Source organism: Oncorhynchus mykiss, chromosome 10 (genome assembly GCF_057628025.1).
Source record: "Oncorhynchus mykiss isolate SJ-2025 chromosome 10, ASM5762802v1, whole genome shotgun sequence".
NCBI lineage: Eukaryota > Metazoa > Chordata > Actinopteri > Salmoniformes > Salmonidae > Oncorhynchus > Oncorhynchus mykiss.
Window position 1 is genome coordinate 51,454,359 of NC_143031.1, and position 12,992 is coordinate 51,467,350.

Consider the following 12,992-nt stretch of genomic DNA (forward strand, 5'->3'; position numbering starts at 1 on the left):
TATCTTGCTTTCTATCTCGCTTTCTTTTGCTCTCTCCCTTCTAATGTATCTCGTTTTCTCCCTCTTTGTCCCTTTCTCTCTGCCTCCTTTCTCTCTCTGCCTCCCCACCCCCCCGCACACTTCTCTAATGACACCAGTTTGTCCCTCAATACGCATCCATCTCTCCTTCTCTCCCTGTATAGATTCCTTACCTAGGTTTCTGTGCGGCTGAGGAGATGGGGGAGACAGGGGTGTGGCAGCTGGTGGACCCGCCCATCCTTCCATTGACCCACGGGCCCAATCACAGCTTCAATTGGAGGGAGACGCTACAGCAGGACTGAGGAATTCCTGCCCCGCCCCCACCTCCCAGCAGCCCAGAGAGACACTGCTGAGCTAAGACGGATGCAGCCAACGCAAAGCAAACATTTCCTCTGCTATCTAACTAGCGCGGTAAACATACACACACACACACACACACACCGCTATCAAAACCAGACCAAAAATGCCCCGCCTTCCATCGCATATGCTGTGTAAACACACTCATTGAATGAGTCTATATACACTGAGGGTACAAAACATTAGGAATGCCTTCCTAATATTGAGTTGAACAGCCTCAATTCGTTGAGGCGTGGATATTGAAAGCGTTCCACAGGGATGTTGCCCATGTTGATTCCTATGCTTCCCACAGTTGTCAAGTTGGCTGGATGTTCTTTGGCTGGTGGACCAATTGTTGATACACACGGCAAACTATTGAGCATGAAAAACCCAGCAGCGTTGCAGTTCTTTACACACTCAAACCGGTGCGCCTGGCACTTGCTACCATACCTCGTTCAAAAGCACTTCAATATTTTGTCTTGCCCATTCACCCTCTGAATGGCACACATACATAATCCATGTCTCAAGGCTTAAAACTCCTTCTTTAACCTGTGTTCTCTCCTTCGTCTACACTGATTGAAGTGGATTTAACAGGTGTCATCAATAAAGGATCATAGCTTTCACCTGGATTCACCTGGTCAGTTTATGTCATGGAAAGAGTAGGTGTTCCTAATATGTTGTACAATCAGTGTATATTGCAGCATTGAGATATATATATATATATATATATATATATATATATATATATATATATATATAAACACTACCGTTCTAAAGTTTGGGGTCACTTAGAAATGTTGATGTTTTTGAAAGAAAAGCAAAACATTTTCCCCCATTTAAAATAACATCAGATTGATCAGAAATACAGTGTGGACCTTGTTAATGTTGTAAATGACTATTGTAGCTGGAAACGGCATATTTTTTTTATGGAATATCTACATAGGCAAACAGAGGCTCATTATCAGCAACCATCACTCCTGTGTTCCAATGGCACGTTGTGTTAGCTAATCCAAGTTTATAATTTTAAAAGCCTAATTGATCATTAGAAAACCCTTTTGCAATTATGTTAGCTGAACACTGTTGTTCTGGTTAAAGAAGCAATAAAACTGGCCGCCTTTAGACTAGTTGAGTATCTGGAGAATCAGCATTTGTGGGTTTGATTACAGGCTCAAAATGGCCTGAAACAAATAACTTTCTTCTGAAACTCGTCAGTCTATTCTTGTTCTGAGAAATGAAGGCTATTCCATGCGAGAAATTGACAAGAAACTGAAGATCTCGTACAATGCTGTGTACTACTCCCTTCACAGAACCGCACCAACTGGCTCTAACCAGAATAGAAAGAGGAGTGGGAGGTCCCGGTGTACAACTGAGCAAGATGACAAGTATGTTAGAGTTTCTAGTTTGAGAAACACAAGTCCTCAACTGGCAGCTTCATTAAATGGTACCCGCAAAACACCAGTCTCAATGTCAACAGTGAAGAGGCGACTCCGGGATGCTAGCCTTCTAGGCAGAGTTCCTCTGTCCAGTGTCTGTGTTCTTTTGCCCCGTCTTAAGCATTTATTTTGATTGTCCAGTCTGAGATATGGCCTTTTCTTTGCAACTCTGCCTGGAAGGCCAGCATCCCGGAGTCTCCTCTTCACTGTTGACGTTGAGACAATAGTCATTTAACACATTAACAATGTCTACACTATTTCTGATCAATTTGATGTTATAGTATATTTTGAACGGTAGTGTATATTGATAGAATATATTGAAATGTATTGAAGATGTATGCTTTAATGCACTATTTGTGAATGAGGAGGTGTGTGTATTGGCCAGAGCACAAAGGACAGGAGCAGGGCAGCGAAATCTCCAAGTTGCCCTTTCCCCTCCCTTCCCTATGCCTCACTGAATGGGGAGAGCGCTTCATGAAAACGTGTCATATTTCTGAGCCGTTGTTGATGGCTAACAAACTTAGGTTGGGTCGTGTCATGAGAAGGGGATGTTTCAGACAGTGCTGCCTGGGGTCTCTACCCAGCCGACGCTTTGGTGCCACCTTTAAAAAAAATTTAAAAAACATGGCTGCTTTCTCATACACTGTGACGAGAAGAGACCTGCACAAGAAACCCCTTTTCTGCTAGAATCTTCCATGGCTCTGAAAATGTGACTTTCAATGTACTCAGTCATTTCACCCGCTGTATAAACCCTCCTCAAAAAGCACAAATATAGGCCTGAATCTTGACAATCAGATGAGAGCTGTCACTTTTAGCTTTAGGGTCGAGTTGGCTAGTTCAACCATCCCTCAGCAACTCCAACCTAGCCGTAAATGCTTTGTTTAAAGACGTTTGTTTGGAAAGGGTTAAACATTCAAGCTTTTAACATTTATTTGTTTTTGTCTTTTACATTTGTGCAGCGCACATCCTGTTAAATGACAAGTGTTCATGTTTGTTAGCACAACTAAGAAAATGACATGCAGGTACGTCCAACCAATGAAGGCAGAGGGACGATGTCATGAGCAGTTCTACATATCAACCAGTGCCATGTGTTTTGGGACAGCTAGCTACTGCACATGAGACACCTAGGATGTAGCCAACCAACCAAACTACTCTTGCTGTCTGAATTAAGATTTTTCTTGTCAAGGTGAAATGGAGATGGTTGACAGTCATCACAGATGTCTTGAGAAGAAGCATTTGATCCTAATGATCCTTCTCAGAACCTGTTATAAGCAGTGTTATGTTAAAAAGCGCCAGCATATTTTCACTTTTTTTTCCTTAATGTATGTATGCTTTCCTTTTCCTTTATATAGTGACCTATGAGTGGAGACCTGGTAAATGTGCAATGTAACCCACACAGCCCCCCCCCCCCCCCCCCCCCCCTCCACTCCTCCGCCCCAAACGTCACCTTTGCTCAAAAAAAACAGACTAAACAGTACATTAAACCCATCAACATTGAGATGCTTCCTCAAGGACTTATTATTCATATATGGCCAATATCAATATGTTTTGTCATGACGATCAGTCACGTCACAAATGTCTACATTTGAGGCCAACTGTGTTTCGGTCTCCCCGCAAAGCTATACACAGTAATAACCTGTTTCTTTCACAACCTGATAAACGTCATTAGTAACCCCATCTACAGTATAACAAAGCATTGCGCTTGCAACAACATGGCTGCAAACACAATATGCTGGCAGAAGTGGGAAAGCGTGATCTTAGAAATTAAAACAATGCTTCTGTCACGGCCCCCCCCCCCGTCTCTCTCACTTCTGTCTCTTCCTCTCTCTCACTGTTTTTCTCTCTCTCCCCTCTTTACTGTGCTCTATGCCATGTCTTTGCACAGAGCACAGAAAGCTCTTCTCAGGACTCTCCCATTGTCTGTGTTTAGCCAGTGATATGTTTGCTAGATTAGAAAGTTATTTGAATATGTTGAAAGATTGGATATTTAAGTTGTTTATTTTAAATGTACGTGATTGCCTATATGAACCGGGGAATCACTATTATTGAAAAAAGGATATAATGATATGGTTGTCAAATGTATGTACAAAATATACAACAGCCTTCAAATGATAATGTATGAAACCATTCATTTATATTGTTGTAAAGGAGCGAATGCTTTAATGAATGAGTGAAGAAAACGTATTATTGGTTAAAGAAGTTACAGATCAATTTTTTCTGCGCTGAGTTAATTCCCTTTACTTGGTTTTGCAACTTCACTTTACCCTCACACTGTTTCGTCCATCCTACTTGAGTTGGCAGTACTCCATCTATTGAAGTCGTCAGTACTCGACACAGTCTAGTCTTCCCACATTACCGTTAACTTGTTTTGTTGTCATTTTAATGGTAAGAAAAAAATTATTATTAATAATAACCTCCTCTGCGCTGAGCCAGACTGCTCTCACTATTTCCACAAGTGCTCTCCATGCAAAAAGGGGAAATAAAACAAGCTCACAAACTATACATGAAAAAAAAAGAAATCCTGTTAAAATGTTGTATTTATTGTTTTAAGATGTGTGCATTACACAGTGTTCCAGAAGGTTGTGTATTATATTTTGTTGCAAATGACTGCCTCTGTAATGATAAAGGATTGTGAAAATTATAGTGATCATGAACTGCTTAAGAAATATACAAATGATTGCAAATAAATGTTTTATCTGCATTCATGTGTGATTTTTGATATTTGCAAAGATGCTACTATTAAATGCCACTAGGTGGCAATGTATGATTGGAGTATTTCAGTTGGACAGCACATTTTTACCAGTTGATATACCATAGTCATTTAACTAAACATATTATACTCTGAGAAGGCATAGACGGAATTTCTGTCATTGCGCAGCAAGATTTTATCAATTTTAGCTAGACATTTTTTCATTACACTGAGTGAATAGCATAGCCATGGGAAGTCGGGGTTCTGAGGGTGCTGCAGCACCCCCTGAAAAACCTTAATAAAAAATATTACACTTATCACACAATATCACACAATATTACACAAGTAGTGCTCTGAGTCTTTCACTAGTCCTGTATTAGCCGACCAATGTATCCCTCCCTACATGATTGAGTGATGAGAAGGTGTTTCAGATATAATTATGCACTAAAGCTGTATTTTCTCACCATGGGAGTAACGCCAACGATGTCATTGCTTGATTGAGCCTGCTGTCTGATCTAAAAGTCTATGGAGTCATTTTTTTGTAGCAAATATTGCGGCCTTTGTATTTCACTGATTGCACGACCAACCGTATCAGGAATGAAGGTAAGATCCAGATGCAGACAACGTCGAATTGATAAATGGTTTAATAGTCCAAAAGGGGCAGGCAATAGACAGGTCAAGGCAGGCAGGGGTCAGTAAACCAGAGGTGGGGCAACGGTACCGGACGGCAGGCAGCCTCAGGGTAGGCAGAGGTCAACAATCCAGAGGTGGGGCAAAGGTACAGGTCGGGCAGGCTCAGAGTCAGGACAGGCCAGAAGGGTGAGAAAAAGAGACTGGGAAAAGAAGGAGCTGAGAACAAAAACACTGGTTGGCTTGACAAACTGGCAATGGTCAACCAGAGAACACATGTATAAATACACAGGGGATAATGCGGATTATGTGCAACACCTGGAGGGGGGTGGAGACTATCACAAGGACAGGTGAAACAGATTAGGGTGTGACAGATCATGCGAGTAGATACTGTAGGGTCATCCTTGTTCAATGCAGCTACTGGAGTTGTCTCAATGATGTTCCTATCTGCCAGGAAATTGCAGGATATTTAGGTTGATTCATTTTTTGTAAAGACTACAGCCTGACAGGAACCATATTTCCTTGTTCCAACCGTCGAAGGTAGGCTTTACAAAACAGAGCTGGTACAGGATCACAGGAGCAATGTTACCGTGCACTGTCCATCCAAGACTGCTAAATAATTATCTACAATGGCTGCTTCTGATGATTCCTCTTTCCAAGAGGAGCTGGACAACAAAACGTTGACAAAACAAATGATAAACGAGCAGTGGTGGAAAAAGTAACCAGTTATCATACTTGAGTAAAAGTATAGATACCTTAATAGAAAGTTACTCAGTAAAATACTTTGGCTTAATGACTCATATTAGTCTTGTAACTGTGTGTTCTTGCTAGATAATGTGTGTCTTTGAGATGTCTCATATTCTACACCATGCTGCTACAGTAGGAATACAGACAGTACACAACGATTTCCCATGAATATGTCATAGCATTTTCGTCTTTTGACGTTACGCCGATTTAAGATAAACATAGTAAGGTGTTTACATGACTATTTACATACTCGGCCTACTGCCATAATCAGTTTAATATCAAATTATTAGTGTGCATGTAAACATACTCACTTGTCAGTACACTTGTAAAAAACATTATGTAAAACCATTTTATACATATGTACAGGAGCTAGCAATATCTATTCCACAATGCAGACAGACAAGTTTCTTACTTTTTCCCTCTTCCATTTTTGTGGAAATGCTGCAAATAGTTGGTTGTAATTTTGAGTAGAGCAGACATTTCCATATTTGTTTTTTTTAGCTCCACCAATCATATTTATGATATAATTTTTAAACATAAAAAAATTTATAATCTTTGTAAAAAAAAAAAATGTTTTAATCAATTAGTATATGTTAGTTGAACCACTACTTGTTGTATTATTTGTTCTGTCTTTTCTGGTGGATTAAACTGAAATTGCAACCAACTTTCTATGGCTTGTTTAAAAAGAGAGGTTGATATCTGAATAAAGAGAAAAAGGCCATTCTTGAACATGGGGTGAGACATTCTCACTTATCTGCTGGAGAACCAGTTCGGAACAAAAGTATAACTTGTGTGTGACTCACACCTTTAGTGAAAGGTCTATGCTTTAATATTTAATCATTTCTGCCCTCTGAATTCATATTCATTATATAAATCCATACAATTAACTTTGGTTAGTGGAGATGGAGAAGATATATGCTTAAAGTACTTTGCTTTCTCTTTCAAATAATTGTTTGGGGAATTATGGGCGACTCCGTCATTTGTTACCAGTTTCAGTAAAAAAAAGAATGGTAGCATTTCTATGTTAAAAGATTTTTAAAAATATTTGGTAAATTCGCTTTATTTTTTATATTTCCTAATATATTACACTTGATCTTTCTTTAATAATTCCCTCCATTTATTTTTGTTTTTCCTCTAACTTATTCTGTGCCTCTATGGTACAGTTTCTATTGCTATCTAGCTGTACTGTTTGTCCTTCCATTTCCTTTGTTAATATGGACCCGCTTGATCTAAATTGCTTTTGTTTTAAAGATGAGTATTGAATTGCATGGCCTCTGAAGTAAAGACATTCTTATCAACATTACCTCGCTCTTGTATAGATCAAACACCACACAAAACAGTGTTAGAACCAAATAGGCATATACCTGAAAATCAAAATATCAAAACAGCACATGGATAAATGCACAGCAGGAAGGGACATGCCAACTAGCTAACCAGCTTCAAATAATAACGACAACAAAACACAAAAAAAACATTCCAGTACCAGAGCCTATGGACATGAAGGGAGATACATACAACTGCACATTTTTCCGAGCACAATGGGAAAACTATGAGATGGCTACGGGTCTGGATGAAAAGGAAGAAAAATTATGCATGGCAACTCTGCTAAATGTGATGAGGAAATGAATGTCATCTCCAACAGCGTCATCATATGTCTGAACTGACCCGGTAAAAATTATAGATGCGCTACAGAAACACTTTGAGCCATCCAGAAATGTGATCTACTAGAAGTAATCGAAAATCAAATCAAATTCTATTGGTCACATACACATGGTTAGCAGATGTTAATGTGAGTGTAGCGAAATGCTTGTGCTTCTAGTTCCGACAGTGCAGTAATCTAACAATTCCACAACTACCTAGTACACACACATCTAAGTAAAGGAATGGAATAAGAATATATAAATATACGGATGAGCAATGACCGAGCGGCATAGGAAAGATGCAAAAGATGGTCTAAAATACAGTATATACATATGAGATGAGTAATACAAGATATGTAAATGTTATTAAAGTGGCATTATTAAAGTGACTAGTGATCAATTTATTGAAGTTGCCAATGATTTCAAGTCTGTATGTAGGCAGCAGCCTCTGTGTTAGAGATGGCTGTTTAACAGTCTGATGGCCATGAGATTGAAAAATAGCTTCTATCTCTCAGTCCCTGCTTTGATGCACCTGTACTAACCTGGCCTTCTGGATGGTAGCTGGGTGAACAGGTAGTGGCTCGGGTGGATGTTGTCCTTGATGATCTTTTTGGCCTTCCTGTGACATCGGGCGCTGTAGGTGTCCTGGAGGGCAGGTAGTTAGCCCCCGGTGATGCGTTGTGCAGACCGCACCACCATCTGGAAAGCCCTGCGGTTGTGGGCAGGGCAGTTGCCGTACCAGGCGGTGATACAGCCCGACAGGATGCTCTCAATTGTGCATCTGTAAAGGTTTGTAAGGGTTTGAGGTGACAAGCCAAATTTCTTCAGACTCCTGAGGTTGAAAAGGCGCTGTTTAGCCGTCTTCACCACACTGTCTGTTTCAGTTTGCCCGTGATGTGAACTTATCTTTCTACCTTCTCCACTGCTGTCCCATCGATGTGGATAGAGGGGTGCTCCCTCTGCTGTTTCCTGAAGTCCACGATCATCTCCTTTGTTTTGTTGACGTTGAGTGAGAAGTTGTTTTCCTGACACCACACTCCGAATGTGTTGACCTCCACAGTATAGAGTGTCTCATTGTTTTTGATAATCAAGCCTACTACTGTTGTGTCGTCTGAAAACTTGATGATTGAGTTGGTGTGCATGGCCATGGCCACGCACCCTTGTGGGGCCCCAGTGTTGAGGATCAGCGAAGTGGAGATGTTGTAGCCTACCTTCACCACCTGGGGGTGGCCCATCAGGAAGTCCAGGACCCAATTGCACAGGGTGGGGTTGAGACCCAGGGACTCCAGCTTAATGATGAGCTTGGAGGGTACTATGATTTTGAATGCTGAGCTGTAGCCAATGAACAGAGTTCTTACATAGGTATTCCTCTTGTCCAGATGGGATAGGGCAGTGTGCAGTGTGATGGCGATTGCATCGTCTGTGGACCTATTGGGAAGGTACACAAATTGAAGTGGGTCTAGGGGGACAGGTAAGGTGAAGTTGATATGATCCTTGACTATCCTCTCAAAGCATTCATGATGACAGAAGTGAGTGCTACAGGGCGATAGTCATTTAGTTCAGTTACCTTTGCCTTCTCGGGTACAGGAACAATGGTGGCCATCTTGAAGCATGTGAGGACAGCAGACTGGCATAGGGAGAGATTGAATATGTCCATAAACACACCAGCCAGCTGGTCTGCTCCTGCTCTGAGGATGTTGCAAGGGATGCCGTCTGGGCCTGCAGACTTGCAAGGGTTAACATGCTTAAATGTCTTACTCACGTCGTCCACAGAGAAGGAGAGCCCACAGTCCTTGGTAGCGGGCCGCGTCGGTGGCACTGTATTATCCTCAAAGCGGGCAAAGAAGGTGTTTAGTTTGTCTGGAAGCAAGACGTCAGTGTCCGTGACATGGCTGGTTTTCTTTTTGTAGTCTATGATTGTTTGTAGTCCCTGCCACATATGTCTCATGTCTGAACCGTTGAATTGCGACTCCACTTTGTCTCTATACTGACATTTTGCTTGTTTGACTGCCTTGCGGAGGGAATAACTACACTGTTTGTATTCAACCATATTCCCAGTCACCTTTCCATGGTTAAATGCGGTGGTTCACGCTTTCAGTTTTGCGTGAATCCTGCCATCAATCCACAGTTTCTGTTTAGGGTAGGTTTTAATAGTCACATGTTTAATGCTTGTCAACAAAGTCAATGTGAAACAGAGCAGTACATTGGAAATCTGAGGAAGCTAGCAGACACACGAATTTGGCGCATTACGGGAGGAACTAGTCTGTGACAGGCCTGTCATAGGCACTAAAGATATATCTGTGCGAGCACATGCTCAGAGAACCTAACCTCACACTGAACAAATCCATTCACGTGTCGTTCAAGTGAATAAACACAAGACTGTACATTATACCTCCATTGAGCGACGTTCAGAATAAATACGCCAAACATAAGGTCGTAAACAGACAGACTTTACAGGGGATACTTACAAACATTGAATGCCAAACGACTGACCCTGTCATTACTGTGGTTCAGTACATGCTAATGCCAAAGCCAAATGCCAAGCATACAGTGTCACCTGTAAAGCATGTGGCAAACGAAACCATTTTGCCAGAGTTTATAAACAAGCACAACACAAACCTCAACTTAATCTATTAGAGGACCATAATGAGTCAGATGACCAAACAGATGCAATCTTGTACATCTCACGGGTTAACTCTGTGGAAGACAAGGCAAACAAATGGTTCGTTAACCTTAAGCTAGCTCCACTCAGTGATGAGCCATTGACATATGACCCCGGCCATACAATTAAATGTCAACTAGACACAGGATCAACAGGGAATGTCATAAACTATGGGGACCAACAGCGAGTCATGCAAGACAGTAACCCAGTTCTCCTACCCAGCAAAACTACACTCAAGCTAGATGACGGCACACTGATAATTTTCAACAGGAGAATGCAATCTCAGCAGATCATGATGGAAAAATTTTTAATTTCAAATTTCAGTTGAAGACATCCCAGCTTCCTCTGCTGTCAGCTGACACATGTGAAAGACTCAGCTTACTACACGTGAACCACAGCCATGTGCTACATCACGTTGACACCCCAAGCACCACATTCACTGAGGTCATCATGACAACTGAGGAGATCATCTCCAAGTACAAGGATGTGTTGGATGGGATTGGCTGCCTTCCTGGAGAGTTACACCTAGAAGTAGACAATGCAGCCCGGGCCTGTGCAGCAGCTACCAAGACGGATGCCTATTCCACTGAAGGAAAGGATCACAAAGGCCATACATTGAACGGACATTGCAGACATCATGAAAGTCACAGCCCACACTGTGGATCAGCAACATGGTTGTTATTGAAAAACCCGGTAAACGACGAATATGCATGGACCCCAGTGCACTCAACAACGCCTTACTGAGATCCACTTCCAGATGGCCACAATAGAAAATATTCTACCAATGATATCCAGTGCAAAGGTATTCTCAGTACTCGATGCCAAAGATGGATATTGGCATGTCAAACTTGATGAAGTGAGCAGCTAACAACTTTCTATACACCTGTAGGAAGGTATAGATTTCTGAGAATGCAATTTGGAATCAACCCAGCAGCTGAAGAATACCAGCGCAGAGAGGACGAATCACTACAGGGACTAAAATGAGTGCGTGTGATCGCAGATTACATTCTACGCTATGGATGTGGTGACACACACGAAGAAGCGATGGCAGATCATGACAGAAACCTTACAGCTCGTCTACAGAGAACAAGAGATGTCAACCTAAAGCTGAACAAAAATAAACTCAGGTTAAAGCTACCTAGTGTGACATACATGGGTCATCTTCTCACCACAGAGGGCCTTCGCCCTGACACAGAGAAAATAACAGCCATTCAGAATATGGGTACACAGACCGACGTCAAGTCACTACAGCGGCTATTGGGGTTTGTGAACTATCTTGCAAAATTCATGCCCCGCCTATCTGATGTGTGTGAGCCGCTCAGAAGACTGAATGACAAGGACATTGAATGGACATGTCTACCACAGAAATGGCACAGCAGTTGAGACTATCAAACAGTTAGTCAAACAACACCCAGTGCTCAGATACTACGACCTGAGTGATGATGTCACACAGCAGTGTGATGCCAGTGAGACAGGTTTGGGTGCAGACCTTCTACGAAAAGGACAACCTGTCGCATTTGTTGGCCTTCCTGTGACATCGGGCGCTGTAGGTGTCCTGGAGGGCAGGTAGTTAGCCCCCGGTGATGCGTTGTGCAGACCGCACCACCATCTGGAAAGCCCTGCGGTTGTGGGCAGGGCAGTTGCCGTACCAGGCGGTGATACAGCCCGACAGGATGCTCTCAATTGTGCATCTGTAAAGGTTTGTAAGGGTTTGAGGTGACAAGCCAAATTTCTTCAGACTCCTGAGGTTGAAAAGGCGCTGTTTAGCCGTCTTCACCACACTGTCTGTTTCAGTTTGCCCGTGATGTGAACTTATCTTTCTACCTTCTCCACTGCTGTCCCATCGATGTGGATAGAGGGGTGCTCCCTCTGCTGTTTCCTGAAGTCCACGATCATCTCCTTTGTTTTGTTGACGTTGAGTGAGAAGTTGTTTTCCTGACACCACACTCCGAATGTGTTGACCTCCACAGTATAGAGTGTCTCATTGTTTTTGATAATCAAGCCTACTACTGTTGTGTCGTCTGAAAACTTGATGATTGAGTTGGTGTGCATGGCCATGGCCACGCACCCTTGTGGGGCCCCAGTGTTGAGGATCAGCGAAGTGGAGATGTTGTAGCCTACCTTCACCACCTGGGGGTGGCCCATCAGGAAGTCCAGGACCCAATTGCACAGGGTGGGGTTGAGACCCAGGGACTCCAGCTTAATGATGAGCTTGGAGGGTACTATGATTTTGAATGCTGAGCTGTAGCCAATGAACAGAGTTCTTACATAGGTATTCCTCTTGTCCAGATGGGATAGGGCAGTGTGCAGTGTGATGGCGATTGCATCGTCTGTGGACCTATTGGGAAGGTACACAAATTGAAGTGGGTCTAGGGGGACAGGTAAGGTGAAGTTGATATGATCCTTGACTATCCTCTCAAAGCATTCATGATGACAGAAGTGAGTGCTACAGGGCGATAGTCATTTAGTTCAGTTACCTTTGCCTTCTCGGGTACAGGAACAATGGTGGCCATCTTGAAGCATGTGAGGACAGCAGACTGGCATAGGGAGAGATTGAATATGTCCATAAACACACCAGCCAGCTGGTCTGCTCCTGCTCTGAGGATGTTGCAAGGGATGCCGTCTGGGCCTGCAGACTTGCAAGGGTTAACATGCTTAAATGTCTTACTCACGTCGTCCACAGAGAAGGAGAGCCCACAGTCCTTGGTAGCGGGCCGCGTCGGTGGCACTGTATTATCCTCAAAGCGGGCAAAGAAGGTGTTTAGTTTGTCTGGAAGCAAGACGTCAGTGTCCGTGACATGGCTGGTTTTCTTTTTGTAGTCTATGATTGTTTGTAG

General features: G+C 42.6%; 1 protein-coding gene across 1 annotated transcript in view; it reads left to right on the forward strand.

Moving 5' to 3' along the window:
• Positions 1-4,488, forward strand: part of ubash3ba (ubiquitin associated and SH3 domain containing Ba) — a 59,875-nt gene extending 55,387 nt beyond the window's left edge. The window contains exon 13 of the mRNA XM_036933336.2: positions 183-4,488. Coding sequence (XP_036789231.1) covers positions 183-320 — 138 coding nt within the window. The 3' untranslated portion in view covers positions 321-4,488. The remainder of the gene's footprint in view (positions 1-182) is intronic.
• The last annotated feature ends 8,504 nt before the right edge of the window (positions 4,489-12,992 follow it).